The sequence below is a fragment of the Cydia fagiglandana genome, chromosome 17, assembly GCF_963556715.1.
Source record: "Cydia fagiglandana chromosome 17, ilCydFagi1.1, whole genome shotgun sequence".
NCBI lineage: Eukaryota > Metazoa > Arthropoda > Insecta > Lepidoptera > Tortricidae > Cydia > Cydia fagiglandana.
Window position 1 is genome coordinate 8259632 of NC_085948.1, and position 18178 is coordinate 8277809.

Genomic DNA, 18178 nt, shown 5'->3' on the forward strand with positions numbered 1-18178 from the left:
TCGAAATTATTTTATCTTTCGATTTTGATAGGTCTCGACGGCGCCGTTGAATTACGCCATTTAGCTACCTCGCCTCCCTAACTATTATGCAAAAGCATTTCCCCCTCCGTTGTTTTACTTCCAGTCATGTTTGGACTTTCCCTTTGGTAACCCTACTTGTAACCTCCATCAATCTTATGTCACCCTCTCACTCTTGGTAATTTTAATATAATATACTGATGCATGAATTTATTATCAAACTAACAACGCTTATGAATTGGGTTTGAGATGGGTAAAACAGATTCTGCCTGTCACTCTTATTAACCTCATTCTTAATTGAATTAAAACTTTTGGGCTTAATGATAAACAAAGAACATTCATAAGGACCGTCTAAAACTTACAAACATACAAACGTGGACCTTATTACAAAAGGCATAAGATCCACCGATGTACAGTTAACAGTGTGAGCGATGGTAAATTAAATATACATACATACACAAAAATCATTCATTTAAACAAACATTACCTTTTTTGTAATTGCGTTCCAGGCCACACTTTCCGTAAATATATATGGAATAAGAAAATTCTCGCTCCTATCTGCTAGGCACAGTATCATAACATTCATAACTCTATATGAATAGTTAACGACTTATGAGAATTTACATGGAAATCAACTTCGCATTTGATATCGCGCTGACAAAGTTAACTCGAGTTGACGAGTAAGGTTAAATAAAATGCGTCAGTTTCTATAGCATTTATGATAATCATCATCATTCACAACTGCACAAGACAGAAGTATTTTTAGGATTCCGTACCCAAAGGGTAAAACGGGACCCTATTACTAAGACTTCGCTGTCCGTCCGTCCGTCCGTCCGTCCGTCCGTCCGTCCGTCTGTCCGTCTGTCTGTCACCAGGCTGTATCTCACGAACCGTGATAGCTAGACAGTTGAAATTTTCACAGATGATGTATTTCTGTTGCCGCTATAACAACAAATACTAAAAACAGAATAAAATAAAGATTTAAGTGGGGTTCCCATACAGCAAACGTGATGAAGTTAAGCAACGTCGGGCGTGGTCAGTACTTGGATGGGGACCGTTTTCTTTTTGCATTTTTTCGTTTTTTTTTTTGCTTTATGGTATGGAACCCTTCCGTCCGACTCGCACTTGCCCGGTTTTTTTTTGATTACTGATAAAGGGTGAAAAGTTAGTTTTAAATCTTGATAACGATAAGAAGTAAGTACTTACTTCTTATCGTTAAATGTTTGTCGAAGTCGCGCAAAGTGTCTAATCGAAGCTCGATTGATTGTTTTATCTTCTTTACGGCTTTATAATTCTCGATTGTTTGAAGGCTATTGGATCTTTGAATATCATTAATCAGAAATGTAAATAAGGTAAAATACTCGTACCTACTTAAAAATCAACGAAGTTGGGAAAAGTTCCATAGACTGGCCAGGTGACAGAAGACAATGTTGTCGAATGCCGTGGTAAAAAAAACGCTAGATGGCGCTTCGAAGGGCACAGTTTTATTTAACTATGGACTCAGCTGTGAAAGGAACGATTTACCTTTGCAGGATAATAAGGCCTTTGGCGAACGATGACAGTATTTAACCCAATTCCGTTTTATTTGGAGTCAAGTTACAGTTGCCAAGAGAAAATTGGCTCTTGCCGGCACAAATTGTTCGACTACCACTTATTTAATTAAGACCCTGTCTAGACGTTTAAAGTTATCTCCGTATTTCAGTCTTGAGCCAAAGCACTCATTACGCCCAGAGCGACAGAAGAAAGGGTGATTCGACATCAATAAAAGCTTACCTATATAACTTACCTAAATTAATTTTACCTTCATTAACTAGAAACCGTGTCATCTAACTAACACACCAATTTTTATTCAACTGTTTCCACTGCTGAGATTTGAATGTTCGTTTCAAAATACTGCTACATTTGTAAAATAAGTAGTTTGAAGTCTAATAAATCCAAAACGACATACAAAAGCGATTTGGACCTTTTCCCAAATCGCGCGGTGTGTAAACAGAGCGAGACCAACTCTTCCTTATCATCTTATCGGATATTAAATTATGCCTGGCGTGTGTCCAGGACGCCTAATTGCTGATTAACTTTATGTCGGTCTTACTTGTCACCACTAATGTTGCCACTAAAATCCATTGCAAGAACAGAAAACTCGTTGTTATTACATACCCCGTCATTTATTTTGTTTATGATACACGTGTTTGGCAATACAACGGAAATATGCAAGAGTTAAACGAAAATGTGAATCAATAAATTCCTGGAATTTAATTAGATGCATTGCACTATACTTCAGAAATTTCAGCTATATTTGTTGAATGTAAAGTGTTCACAGAAATATTTCAATAATTTTAGATCATACCTGTTTATTATTTAAGTGAATTCAGACATGAGTCGCGGGCGAATTACGTGCCTTTGTCATTACTTGAACACTTGACGTTGTTATAAAAGGAAATGAATTTGTGAAGAACATTGTGTTTCAATAATTTTTGGAATCAATTCGTAAGAAGTATTATCATTATTTTTTGTTTGTGTCGTATATCATCACCATTATTATTCCTCGCACTTCGCCCCAGAAACAGTATCGTTATCTAAAAGACAGAACGCATTTCTTCGGCAGGAAGATATCGGCGCACGAGTTCGAGCGAGGCGGGCTACTGAAGCCGCTGGTGACGACGGTGGACGGGACGCCGACGTTTCTCGGCGACCAGCCGCATGCCGCGCCGTCGCGGCCGCAGCGCCGCTCGCGACATGAGCTGAGGCAGCTCGATGAGAAAGAACTCATATTTGAGCTGGTGAGTTATAGTCTAATGTTAACGGGTCTTCAATCGTATACAATACAATACGAATTCTGTTTATTGCATAACCTCAAAATGCACATGGAAACACAAGTAATACATGAAGACAGAGGGAAACAACAGGCGGCCTTATTATATCGCTAAAGAAACGTATGGTCAGCTCCAGAGACGTTTGACTCTTCTTATGTGATGTTTACAGGGATGTTAGGTTTATATGCAGCTGATTGAACATTAGCATGACAAAATTGGGGGTGTAGTGTAGGTCTATGATTTTCAATAGATTGGAGGCGCTGCTTGGCTACCTTTTTACGCCTATCCCTTAGGCTTGTAGCTAATATAAATTCGTACAAAAGTAACCACATAAGTCGCAATTTTTAAAACTACCAACTCCTCACAAGCAAGCCTTATAAAAAAAGTTGAGTGTTGTTTCATTTGGTATAATGTTACGAACTCGATATAAAATTGTTTGGTCACTTTGTATAACTACTTCAATAGTGTCTGTACCCTTGTTAAACTTAGGTGTACTGCCATTAGCCTCTTTACAAGCATTAGTGCTTGTAAAGCGACTACGCAAGTTATTTGAAGTTTGAATTGAAGTGTATATAGTGACTGTGTACCTACGTCAGCTGTTAAGTTTAGCAATTGAACCTCAATTCATTCAGTGAGTAGTTGTTTGTTGTTAGTATTGATTCATTCACTACATTACAGTTGATAATGGTCGCGGTTACTGCATCTCTACGAATTAATAATATAGATGGCGAGTCACAAAAGGACTAATAATAAAATTGATAGCTCATTGGAATTATAACACCTGTCACCAGTAAATACTACCAAAGAAAACATTTGAGGTATTATTGTCGGGAACATGGTTGTGTTACCTTATTGTGCATTAACTATTAGATCTCAATGCGATAAAAGCAGAAAGTTAAATCAAAGTTTTCTGCAGTTTATGTTTCACTGACAGTCACGATCACTAATCACAGTATCTTTATTTAAGCTTCCTTTGCCATTGGACTGTGCAAAGTCTATTTTTTATTTTAGTCTTTATTAAGGTTTTCATGAACAAGAAAAGTGTTTTTTATAAATCGGTATCTTTTTGCACCTCGCCGGTATTCTTTGCTGACTAATAAAGGGAATGGACTAGCGATCTTGACTTAAAATACCTAGACCTGCTTAAAATACGCTTCACACGGTTTTTTATGCCCAAAGGCGCCTAAGGCATCAAGTCAGTGTACAATAAACGTTGAAATGTCCCACAATCGCCATCGGCTGGCTCTACATGTGTACAAATTAGTCCCCGCCGGGTCACGATAAAGCGGGACCGCTGATAATGAAATGTCAACATAGCTACCGTAACAATGTTTGAGCGGGCGGCCTATGAGAATTTAAACTTACTAAGATAGGTAAATTTGTAACCCTTTAGTGATTTGACTTTTCATTATTAGAAGGGTCTGCTGTAAACATTTGTTTTGAGTCGGACCCGGTTTTGTATTATCCTCTATAGCCGTCCTTAAAAGGTCTATTCCAGTCTGTTGTATTATGTTATGAATCTTCATTTGGTTGGACATTGCATTTGTCTTGGGCAAAACTGACAGGCCGATATCGTCCGGCGAACTGGTAATCTGTGGGCCCCTTTATACTAGCATACATTTAAATGGCGAATATCGAACAAAATAACGTTTTTTTTTGTTGACGTCAATGTACATGTATGGTCGGGCGAGTCAGGCACCGTTCATAACTTGCGCGGGCGATTATAAGAAACAATGTAATGTACCTAATATTGAGATCAGTAACAGATATAACAATAACAACTAAATACATTTACTATAATCAGAAAGATCTATATTCGTTTGCAATTCGCCGTCTGCAAGCGATCGGAATTTCGGTGTCGCTCAGCAGCAACTGTCAAAGTTATAATCAGGGCTGGCTCCGGCGCCGAGACTTGTCAAAAGCAGTTATAAACAAAATCCCAGATGTCAGCGAGTAGTGTTACTTACCCAAGGTCAGTGACCGCCTGGACGTGCTCTTAATCTCATCTGAAGTATTTTTATTTTACAAAAACAGATGAACGTGAGTGTTTTGAGCGTACAGCTGTTAAAAACACCAAGCGTATTTAATGTTACGCTATTGTGTTCTCATTTTTCTCATTAATAAAAGAATTTTTTGCTGTTATTTTTTATCTGTACGCACGTTTCGTCTCATTTCGTGCGAAGGCACTAAACGTTTCATATGAGGACCAGTATTTTTTTAATTCAGGAATATAAGACGAGACTAACTAACTGTCCTACTCATACTTACAGTTCTTTACATGCACCGGACACACATGACTGATGTCATTCGACTCTGACTATACATATACAATATTTACGTATACATTTAGTTATAGTTTACACACAACAATAACGTACTCGTACACAGATCATCGTGCCGTCGCGGCCACGTTTGATAAAGTAAATGATGCGCGCGCGCGAGTGCGCCTGTACTGAGACCAACACGCTTATCTGACCATTAATGGACCATATTTCTTTACTATACAGTTGATAAAAGGTCAGTTTATTGCAATGACAGCAACATTTGGCCATTCGTGATTCTCGTTACGTTGCCCTAAAGTTGACGAATACACAGATAATGTTGCCGTCGATGATATTTATTAGCAGTTTTTTGATAATAAGGCGAAGAGCCGTGGGATAAGCTCCTCGTAAACCGTACTATGACCACGAGATCGGTTTGTAACGGTCGTGATTTATTTGCCGATAATATCGTTTGTGAAGCGACTTAGTTCCAATTTATATTATTTGGTTGATCGCAATTTCCAGCTATAAATTTGAACTGAAAGCTATTTACACATATGTTTAAATATAACTGACGTAAAATAGACTTAATAAGGTTTCGTAGTAATGAGGTATCTCATTAAAATACATAATAATTATGTAAACAATGTAGTTTTTTAAGTATGTATATTAAGTACGTATGCACTAATAAAGATATTTCAAAATTGAAATTTGTAAACAATAATAATGTTTACTTACAGGGACCCGTCGCCTTGAAACGACAGAATGCGTTTAAATATCCCAAGAGCGGAAGATGTGGGAACTGCTCGAATGTACGAAAAGGTTTTACTTATCACAGTTCATATGTAGATTTTCGTAGCTTATACTTTGATCGGGCTTCTAACAAATAATTGGTCCAGTACTTTTGGAGAAAATGGGCTGTGACAGACGGTCAGACAGACGAATGAGTGATCCTATAAGGGTTTCGTTTTTTCGTTTTGAGGTACGGAACCCTAAAAACGTCAATTTTACGAGTCTGTTATCCTAGTTTCTATAAAACCTTTTAAGTCGGCTGCCCTCCTCATTTTAGCACTTACTGATTTCATCTAAAATGGCTCTTTTATCTAAAGTCTTTCTGAAAATGTACGTAGGCACTGCGGCTGCTACTTGGTTTTCCGTAGAGACTAGTTAGTTGAGGTATTGGTAATTAAAGACGGATTTTCATAACATTTTGTTACACATAGTAAAACCACTTCATCGTTGTCCCGGCTCATGGGAGCCTGAGGTCCGCCTGGCAACTAACCCCAGTGAGTTGAAACCACTTACAGCTGAAAATTACATACAATTTCATGTACCTATTTATAAAACTTTGGCCCACTTGGGATTTGAGCCCTCGTCTTTGGATTGCCGGTCCTATTTATTCATTTAATTAATTAATTATAGATTCAACGTACTGTGAGTAGGTGTTGTACTACAACATTATTTGTGCCCTGAAACTTGTAGATTTATTATACATTTACGACTGGCCATCCAACTCAGTGCAACTTTGTTGCGTGATGTATACATCTGTTGCACTGGCTATGCTGAAAATAACCGCTATATTTTAGCTAATAATTTAGCACACCAACACATTAAATTTAACGCACTAATTCCTTCTTTTGTTGGTACTAATAAAGTCCCAATGATAAGCACTGTGGTTGCGTTATCTTGAAGAAACTGAAATTAGCAGCGAACTGATATACATGGAAGTATCTGTCCGCTCAGTTATGACCCAACGTAAACTATTCGATTGTAGGCGGTGCTTACAAACTGTTCGATTCGCAACTTCAGTTCGACCGAGATGACAGTCAGTGACGGATGGCTAAATTGATTTATAAAAACAACGTTTTTTTGTAATTAAAAATGTCTTCATGTGTCGTGAAGTGGTGCAGAAGTTATTTTAGTTCATACTAAGGACAGTGGAATCACTTTTCACTTGTAGTAAACAGATAACTTCAGTAAAATTTGGAATAAACATGACGATTTATTTTCAATACTACCGTGCTAGGCTAAAACGTAACAACTGCATACGACTTTCATAACAACATACGACTTTTTAAATTGCGAGGATAATAGGGATGGTGTTATGCCAAATAATTTTTAAGAAAAAAAAACCGACTTCCATGGGGGCCGATGAAAGATTATTGTGGATGGTACACTATGTAGAAAAGGAGGTAAAACCACCCACTTTTTTACTAGCATTTCGCTTCTGTATAATGGCTCCTCTACAGGATGGGCCAACGCCGGCCACTCCAAGGGACGCAGCCATGCACTATCACTTGCTCCCTCTAACGCATAAAAGCGTCCCTTGGAGTGGCCGGCGTTGGCCCATCGTGAAGAGGAGCCATGAGGGTCGTAGTTCTAGCCTAACCTAACCCACTCCTCAGATAGCAGTTCGGTTCTGTGCGGATCGCAGATCGAACCTAATCAAACCCACTTTTCAAGTAGCATTTCGTTTCTGTAAGGCTCGCAGTTCTAACCTAACCTAATCCTTGTTCGGTTCTGTGAGGATCGCAGTTCAAACCTAACCTAACCCACTTAATGGCGCATGCCGTGCGGTGTACGGGGGTTTAAGCGGGAGGGGCTAGTAAGATTGGCATCATCGTACTTTATAACTAAGTACATTAATTTTATGGTAGGTAATCATAGTTGTTTATTTAGTTAAGGTATCATAGTGGTTTTCTGGGTCAAGGTCCGGGTCCGAGTCCGGGTCCGAGTCCGGGTCCGAGTCCGGGTCCGAGTCCGGGTCCGGGTCCGAGTCCGGGTCCGAGTCCGGGTCCGAGTCCGGGTCCGAGTCCGGGTCCGAGTCCGGGTCCGAGTCCGGGTCCGAGTCCGGGTCCGAGTCCGGGTCCGAGTCAGGTCCGAGTCCGGGTCCGAGTCCGGGTCAGAGTCCGGGTCCGTGTCCGGGTCCGAGACCGGGTCCGAGTCCGGATCCGAGTCCGGGTCCGAGTCCGGTTCCGAGTCCGGGTCCGAATCCGGATCCGAGTCCAGGTCTGGGTCCGAACCGGATCCGGGTATGAGTCCGAGTCCGGGTCCCAGTCCAAGTCAAAATCGAAATTCGTAATCACCAAACGTGTACCATGCGTCATTGAAGAGCTCTGTTCTGGTCATCATCAGCAGTTCCACTTCATCAAATGCGACAGTTTTTAAAGTAAATGCTTGATTTTATGATGAAAATACAAAAAAATCTATACGTATGCCTTTAATATTTGAGGACTCGATTCCTTATGGATCCCATCATCAGAACTCGAGCTTGACAAAAATGTGGCTTAAAAACTTAACTTGCTTAACGAACATAACGAAAAGGAAAAATCGCCAAACGTGAACTATGCGTCGTTTAAGAGTTCTGTTCTGATCATCATCAGCAGTTCCACTCCATCAAATGCAACAGTTTTTAATGAAAATGCTTGATTTTCTGATGTAAATACAAAAATCTCTATACGCATGCCTTTAAGATTTGAGGAGTTCCCTTGACTCCTCATGGATTCCATCATCAGAACTCGAGCTTGACAAAAATGTGGCTTAAAAACTTAACTTGCTTAACAAACTTAACGACGAGGACAAATCGCCAACCGTGAACTATGCGTCGTTGAAGAGTTCTGTTCTGATCATCATCAGCAGTTCCACTTCATCAAATGCAACAGTTTTTAATGAAAATGCTTGATTTTCTGATGTAAATACAAAAATCTCTATACGCATGCCTTTAAGATTTGAGGAGTTCCCTTGATTCCTCATGAATCCCATCATCAGAACTCGAGCTTGACAAAAATGTGGCTTAAAAATTTTACTTGCTTAACAAACATAACGAAGAGGACAAATCGCCAACCGTGAACTATGCGTCGTTGAAGAGTTCCGTTCTGATCATCATCAGCAGTTCCACTTCATCAAATGTCACTTTTTTGGATGTATATGCTTGATTCGTTGATAAAAAACCAAAAATCACTATGTGTATGCCTTTAAGATTTGAGGAGTTCCCTCGATTCCTCATGGATCCCATCATCAGAACTGGATTTTGACAAAAACGGGACCAATCTGTATGCATATACATTCAATCAAAAAAAGAATTTTCAAAATCGGTCCAGTAATGACGGAGTTATGAAGTAACAAACATAAAAAAAAATAAAAAAAAAAATAAAAAAAATAAAAAAAAACATACAACCGAATTGATAACCTCCTTCTTTGAGATTTGGAAGTCGGTTAATAAAGTAGACGATTTTATTAACTTGTGTTTAGTTTAGGTATTTTCTATATAATTATAAATGTAGTAATAAATTCCTTCTTACAGATTTGTTTTTCCTTTTTTATTTCATGAGATGGAGCTATAAAAAAACTACCTAGTTATTTCAAATTAATAATCAAATTTGGTATTGTCATTTTACATTACTTTCCATTCAGATTCGCACAAGATGCTATTCGCAGAGAACTATGGAAAAAGCTGTCCAATTAGAGAGACATGAAATTGAGTGGATGCCTGTCAAGATATCTAGAATATGTTCTATTCACGAGATATACCCGTGAGATAATCATACCCGGTCTCCTATATGTAGATACATTTTTTTCTGTCGCGCTTTCACTGGATTAATTTAACAAATACACACATTATCTGAAAATGTTGATCATTTGAATCCACCCTCTACGTTTACTGTCACATATATGTAGGTTCTTTCTCAAGCCATTTCCGTCAGTAGAAAAGAGCGGCAAATTTAGAAAATGTAAGCGCGCGAATGGCTGTGGTCCCATACAAAATTTTAATTTTGCACCTTTTTTTCTAATGACAAACTTGCTTGACCGGCTATATACATATAAAATATTTCCATTGGAACTCGAAGTGGGGATTTATTGTGACTCCGCCTCAGGGCCGGATTAAGCATGTCGGGGCCCCTAGGCAGTGCGAAGCTCAGGGCCCCCTACAGTCAATTCTGCATACAGCACATTCAGTACAGGGAAATAAAAGTTTGCGTTTTTAATTTCAATCTTCAGGCGTCGGCCAAGCCGATCCAAATCGAACGATGTCTTTTTCGCTCTTATTGCGTGGACATAAAGCTTTATTCTATCAGTTTTTGCCGATTCCGCGTCGCGTCAAGTGTGGGGAGAGCCCTTTAGGCTTAAGGCCAATTCCCAGTGGAATACCAAAGATGAGAGCTTCAGCACCACTTTCTTATCTACCTCTAATGGCCAATTTTAAGCGAGGCTAAAAGCTAAGCTCACTAGTAGTAAGTTGATTTTCTCAATAGTCAATATTTTGAGAGGCTGAACAGCCATTGCCCGACCATAAGACCAAACGCCTAGCAACATGATTAGAATCAACCTAATAATAAAGAATTTCCATATATTAAAATTACTTAAATTACTATGAAGACAATTTTAAACGTCAAAACTTCTACGAAATTATGACGTATAATTAACACTTTCTTGGTCTACGAGTAGGTACCTCTATTAATTCACCAGTCAAGCTAACATGTAGATACAGGGTCAATTTAAAGAACTATAAATAAACGCGAGCGCAGCGAGCGCGAAATTTTTTTACAATATCGCTAATTGTGAAACCGTGTTAAAAGGCCGGGTATCGATCTTCATCGGGCCTAATAATAAAAAATTTACTCATGAATTTTAAGCCTATGGAACAAAATTTGATTTGGTGCGCGCTGAGTCGCCGGGGCCCCCTAGCCGAGGCGGGGCCCCCAAGCCGAGGCGGGGCCCCTAGGCAGTTGCCTACTTTGACTTAGGGTTAATCCGGCCCTGCTCCGCCTGTTTAAATATTTTTGACCCGATTCGTGTACCCATGTAAATTTTGCAGACTGTATAGCCAGTCCGATTTCTAAGATCAAGTTCGCCATACATTTACTTACTTTATCTTAGAAAAACGGACAGACTATACTTGAACGTAACTTCGCACTGCCATACAAATTGATACTAAAATATACAAAATACTTATTATAGCACAATCATCATTCATTTATACAACAATGATATATTTACTTATGTTGAGTTAGTCTGTCATTTCAAAACAACATTTTAACTAGTTATCTTTTAATCTGCATTAAATTATTATACGTGAGTTATTTGACTGGTTCTTCAATGTATGGCATAAACCTATCCCTGTCCAACTCATATTCTAATCAAATATGAACCGCGAACTCTCAGCGGCCAGTACGTACAGCAAGAAGGTTAATAGCGGATTAATGTCCCTGATTGGTAGTTATTGACATTATATGCATTTCATCTACACTTAGCTATGTACCATTAGTATAATAAAGACGACTATTATTTCGTTTACCAGCTTTGATTACAGGCTCTGTAAGCGCGTCGTCTTATTTGAATGTAGGCGTAATTGTGTATGTGTGCTAATTGGGCCCGAGAATTTGAACGGTAATGTTCCTAAAGGCGGTTTCCATACTAAATATATGCGTTCACTGGAAATTAGACCTTATAATGCGTTTCGGTTTAAGCGATTTATGTAACTATTATTGAATCCTTGATGACAGAAATAATTTATTTAATAAACATATAAAATTAAAATAGGCCAAATTAGCCACGGACGGGATCCCACAGGATGGATCTCGGGGCAAAGGAAGACCCAAACAGAGCTGGCGGGACAACCTCGATACATCTATGTATATAAGTATGTAATTATCTATATAAGTATGTATATCGTCGCCTAGCACCCATAGTACAAGCTTTGCTTAGGGGCTAGGTTGATCTGTGTAAGATGTCCCCAATATTTATTCTGTGTGGAGTGGCGGAAGTATGCATTGGACAGAGCCAATTGGCGGGAAAGAGGGGAGGCCTTTGCCCAGCAGTGGGACACACTAATAAGCTAGCTAAGAAACAACATAAACCGTATTACAAACATTACCAACCCAAATGATTGTAGGTACCAAATCTTGATTACTGCAATGATTTCGAAATACGTCCACACTATCTGCTTCGTCAAAGCGATCTAGACACTTCCATTGTATCGCCTAGCTTTGATTAATTTGACTAGAAATGTTCAGTTAATTAGATGCGTCAGCGTATTGAAGCCCGAAGCCGAGTACAAACCGATTGAGGTGCATCGAACACGAAAGCGATTGAACCGAATGATTCATTACCGATTCATTGAGAGCTGTCTGCAAGCCGCAACTAGGGTTGACAATGTCACTTGACAATGACATCGCGCTGTATGTCTGAATGTAATTATGGTACCTATATTGTATCGACCATTGTTACCTGGTGCTGACCCAGAAATGTAGGGTGAATAATTATTATTTTTTTTTTTTTTATCATGCATGGGTTTACTCATGGCCACAGACTAGCCGAGGCGTAGACGTGGCCTACGATGGAGCGAGCTCGCCCAGAAGGTGCCTGTTCACTCTTGATTTGAAGGTTGCCGGGTTATAAGAGCACGGAAATATAGACGCCGGCAAGGAATTCCATTCCTTGGCAGTGCGCATAAGGAAAGTAGAAGCAAAGCGCTTAGTGCGAATTGGCGGAATATCTACCAAGTAAGGATGGAAACCGGCCGTTATTAGATTCATGTGACAAATAAAATACCTTCTTGGCGAAATAGGGGCCAGGGCCAAAGCAAAAAAGCAAATGGAATCCTGTTTGTTATTACGTGCTGAATTTCATTCTTATATAGCGCCCAAACGGGATCTATAGTGTCATTCTAGGGAACTTGCTATGTAAACAAACCGCCATATTGAAATTGTCTCTGACTGATGAGTTTACTAGTGACTTTTGTTTACATGTTTAGCAAGTTCCATAGAATGACACTTTAATATGAAGATTTTAGATTTGTATTTGACATCCTTAACCGAATGACAGATAACGGGAACAGATGAAGTTGTTCATACAAATACTTCTGTGTAAATCGTTGCTGTCTTTCGTATCTTTATTTATGGTCGATAGTCGACGGTACGTTCAAGCGCATTCATACTTGCCATAACGAGTTAGCCTTTGGGTGTTTTCGTTATATACGAACGGTTTTAAGAGAGGTAAAAATGGTTATGGTGTGGTATTGGGTGCAAAGACTGCAAAGATGTCTGCGCTCCAACACCATAAGACATGATTTTTAGGGTTCCGTACCCAAAGGGTAAAACGGGACCCTATTACTAAGACCGTCCGTCCGTATATAGCAAACGTGATTTTTGACCAAAGTTAAGCAACGTCGGGCGTGGTCAGTACTTGGATGGGTGACCGTTTTCTTTTTGCATTTTTTCCGGTTTTTTTTTGTTTTATGGTACGGAACCCTTCGTGCGCGAGTCCGACTCGCACTTGCCCGGTTTTTTGAACAATGGTTAGGTATTGCTGTCCGGTGGAAAAAAATCTGAAATTAAAAGCAAATGTGCAATAAGTAAATATGAGTCAAAGGAATGGGGTCTTGACAGTAAGCATTCATACTCGCAGGCTTTAGATGCCTTTCTTTAGACGTTTCAATAATTATTATGCAAACAGTGTAGTGATGCGCCATTATTTGCAAGAATTTTATCGTATACTGGCGTTTGCGTGCGCTTCCGTAGAATTTTCAATCTCCCGTTTCATCCACTCGTTCTTTTTGTTAATCCAGGTTAAGATAAGAGTTCTAATATCATCGTAAATTATTTCACCCATTATGCGTGATTCAGTAATAAAAAATATCCAATTCCTCACGTTTATAATGTTACTAATAGGATTTACTCGTATAGTTATCTTTTATTGGTCTTTAAAACAATATCAAGGTAATAAGGTAGGAAATGGAAATGTAACGTAAGAATGTAAATTTTTTGTTAAACATCGATTCTAACTAAATGTCGATTTATAACGCGGAATGTTTTATTTTGGCAGTTTCAATGCTGTTATTTATTCAATGATTTGCTACAGTCCGTATCTTTGATGGTGAACATTTTCTACCAATATCCTCTAATATAATGACATATACATTTACAAACGAAACTGGAGGCGGTCACTAGTATTAGGGACAAGTATCGATAATTGAGTTTATCGATATAGGAACTCCTTAGCTGTCAATAAATTTTGCCCCATAGAATCCTATGTCTGATAATGACGGAAACATGTCAAACTTTCGTATTTTTTCTAACCTGTATTTGGTGTAAGACGATATATCAAGCATATCTCGTATATTCTCGACGAAAGTGTGAGGGTATAGTTATTGAACGTTATTACTACGAGTATTATCTAACAAATTTTATCCTAGAATTTGAGAATAGATCTTAAACTGGCATATCCGTATGAAACAAAACTATACAGATGTGCTAATTATCTCCATAACTGGATAAGTAAACTTTTAGCACACTCCGTAAATGCCATCCGAACTTAATTAGCATAAAATTAAATAGTAACAATGTGCCAATGTTCCCAGTTTATATAGACTTTTACGATGTTCATTCAGTATTAAACAGCAAGTAATAGACGTTTACTTACGAGAGTTGAAAATAAATGAAATTTTGCTTAGGTAGTTACTCCTTCTGGGGAATCTTAGGTTTTTTCGGTTACAGGAACGCAAGAGACGCTTAACGACAGATAACGGGGATCATATTCATATTATATCTATACTTTACATTTTACCGTAATTTTTTTGCGAAACGAGTTTGCATATGTAACCCAATTTTATTTATGTATCTATATAAGATAAGGTAGATAACCTATATAGATTAGATAGGATGATTCGGAGTTCAATTTGCCCAAACACGTCTGAACCTAATCTACGCCGGGATGGAGGGCATTTGTTTAATTCGCCATGGCAATTTATCCCTGTCGCGGTAGATAAACGAAATGATTAATTATCGACGATTTGGGTCGAACGTGACCGGTCCAATAATCCTGTAAGGACTAAAAGGGATTTAACACTTCGTTTTTTATGGTTCCGTACTCGAAGAGGACAAACGGGACCATAGCTACTACTAAGCCTTTCCTGTCAGTTAGTCTGTCAGAATTCTGTCAACCTTCTCATCCTATGCTAATGAAAGGGGCCAAAAGTTTAATTATAGTACGACCTGGCCCCAATTTCACATCGGTGACAGGTGCGACGAATTGTAAAATCACTGTTGCTGACGTCACAGGCATCCATGGGCTACGATTACCACTTACCATAGGGCGGGCCGTATTCCTGTTTGCCACCATCATTGTATTATTTAAAAAAACTTTATTATATCGGAAAAAAACAGATGTTTCTCCTGCGAAGTTTCTGACAATTGTCAAAGATTTAAAAGAATTGTAAGTAATTCTTGACAGGTAATGAGTAATATGTCGGAATTTCGTGACAATTGTAGTGTTTCTTGTGACAATTGTCATAAACTTAGCAAGAGAAATATCTTTTTCTTTTCCGATATCATAAAGTTTTTTTTAATAATACAATGATGGTGGCAAACAGGAATACGGCCCGCCCGATGGTAAGCGGTAACCGTAGCCCATGGATGCCTGTGACGTCAGCAACAGTGATTTTACAATTCGTCGCACCTGTCACGTTGGTGAAACAGGGGCCTGGGAATCGTCGTTTTTGGGTGTACGATACCTAATACAGAAAATAGTTTAGTATTTTTATCTTTATTAAAAATAATGTAAACAAACTCAGACCCTTGCTCAGCCATTTGCCAAACAGTAATTACGACAAAAATAAAATAATGTGAATTAAACAAATCTATTATTTATTTTATAAGCAGTGGTGGCCGAGTGGATATGACGCCCGACTTTCAATCCGGAGGTCGCGGGTTCAAATCCTGGCTCGTACCTATGAGTTTCTCGGAACTTATGTACGAAATATCATTTGATATTTACCACTAGCTTTTCGGTGAAGGAAAACATCGTGAGGAAACCTGCATACATCTGCGAAGAAATTCAAAGGTGTATGTGAAGTCCCCAATCCGCATTGGGCTAGCGTGGGGACTATAGCCCAAGCCCTCTCGTGCATGAGAGGAGGCCTGTGCTCAGCAGTGGGACGTGTATAGGCTGAAATGATGAAATTATTTATTTGTTCACAAACTCAGTCTTATGGTTTTGATGTTTACATTTAGGTATTTTAAAGAACTATACATAATACGGTAGAGCAGCGGACGCCAACCAGGCCGCATGCGGCCCGCGAACCTCTCTCTTGCGGCCCGCGAGCCTCCCTGGCTATTTTGTAGGTAATATTGACAAATGACAATGTCTGATAGAGTCATAAAAATTAACAAAGTGCGTCCACTTCGTTAACTGCTATGTGGCCCGTGGCTGCTAAAAGGTTGCCGACCGCTGCGGTAGAGTAATATCTAATTATGATGACATTGCCATAATGTTTTCCGATATTACATAATACCCCAACGGTAAACAATGAGGCTAACTAAATCTCATCTCATCAGTCAGAACGTTCAGACAAATAATCGAACGATCGAATGAGTGAATGGAAAGAATTGTTCGATAGGTTGTGAAACTGTTGCGGCTACTCGGGAACTAATCATTGGCTCTTCCGGCTCGTTTGATGTAGGAATAATGGAGATAAGACATCAGTCATTCTTTTGTGAATGTAGTTTGTCTAACGTCGTTCATGAAATGGAACAATGTAGTCGTGTATTCATTGAAATATATATGTACATATTCACTCACATGATTGATATTTTTCAGTGACCTCTATTCTTTATTTATTTTTCTTCTTAAGTTAGGTTAATTATAATATGGATATAAAAGTAAAATATAAAAACACTTACAAACAATAAAAAAAAAATTATAAACACATTATAAAAAACCTAACCTAGGGTGCCGCCGGCAGCGGGGCAGGGCCCAAGCTGCCGGTGGTCAGGGCCGCAGAGTGAGGAATCGACGTACTATACGCGCCGTGTCCAAAATTACCGCCTTCTGCATCTGACTTGATCCAACCACCTAGCGAGAGTCTCTCTAGGTGTTGGTCGAGACTCTTCGCTATGAGACCGTTCGCTGACACGACTATAGGAACAATGATCGACCTCTATTATTATTATAAAATAAGCTGGAGTGGATATATGTATAAGATTTCGTTTCAGGTTGTTAATGTTAACTATTATATGTCATGCATATTACCACTATATAGTACTCGGTGAATTTATATATTACCTAAGTACCTAATTAGGTACCTTATCGTATCCCAAGTATAAAAAAGTATCTATGTAAACCTACCTGATGTCAACATCATTAATTGTATATGTTAATGAAAATGTCACAATCGTCAATATTGTAACATACTCGTATATTGATTAGATGTTTATCCTACCAACCGAATTCGGGCGTAGTTAAATTATCGATCAACGGCTTTACATTTAATTCATAGGACCAACAATTGCGCTTAATTGAGTGAAACCATTCATGGACGTAACAAAACACCAATCAAATTTAACCAGCCACTTCGTAACCAAATAAACAGTCATTCGAAATATGGTAAAGCAAAACACATACGTCGTGGGCTTTGTCTGTCTTTAACTACCCCCTACACGTATGTTATTCTTCGTGTGGTGGCAAAATGAACTTTATCACTTGCTCTATGATGTTTATATTCGGAACAAACATTGACAAGAGATATGAGGTTTGGGCAGTTAGTTTATGTGAGAAGCTCGTAGACAAACGCCGCTTTCAGTCGACATCGGCCTGATCGGCCATCAATGAGGACTATGAATATTCACGGTCGCTAAATAAATGCAGGGCGCTTGTTTCTACGGAAACTGATTCTGATTTATACGGAATTTCTCTTCAGAATGATATTTTAACAGATCGTAGCGTAGAGTGCTTCGAGAAAAGTGGCGCGGCTTTCAGCATCGATATCTTACAAGATACCTGCTGTACTGAATGTGTTCGTAACGTATAGTAGGTGTACCTACACATTCAGTACCTGGATTAGTTAGTATTAAAACATACTATTGAATTAAGTGAAATTAATACTGAACCTATTGCTATAAGAAGACCCAAAAATATCACTGACGACAACTAGGTTAGGCAGAAAATATTTTAAAAAACAATTTCATGTATAAGTACTACAATCTTCTGACGTGTCGGAAGCCGGTGTTGCTCGAAGCTACAATCCAACCTTTTTCCTTGAATTTAACAGCCCTCTATTTCTTATTTTTGACCGTGACCCGCAACAAATAA

General features: G+C 38.8%; 1 protein-coding gene across 1 annotated transcript in view; it reads left to right on the forward strand.

The window, feature by feature from the left end:
- The window catches only part of LOC134672403 (dual 3',5'-cyclic-AMP and -GMP phosphodiesterase 11-like), a 224838-nt gene that overhangs the window by 120593 nt on the left and 86067 nt on the right, over window positions 1-18178 (forward strand). The window contains exon 5 of the mRNA XM_063530286.1: window positions 2624-2798. Within this exon, the coding sequence (XP_063386356.1) occupies window positions 2624-2798 (175 nt within the window). The remainder of the gene's footprint in view (window positions 1-2623; window positions 2799-18178) is intronic.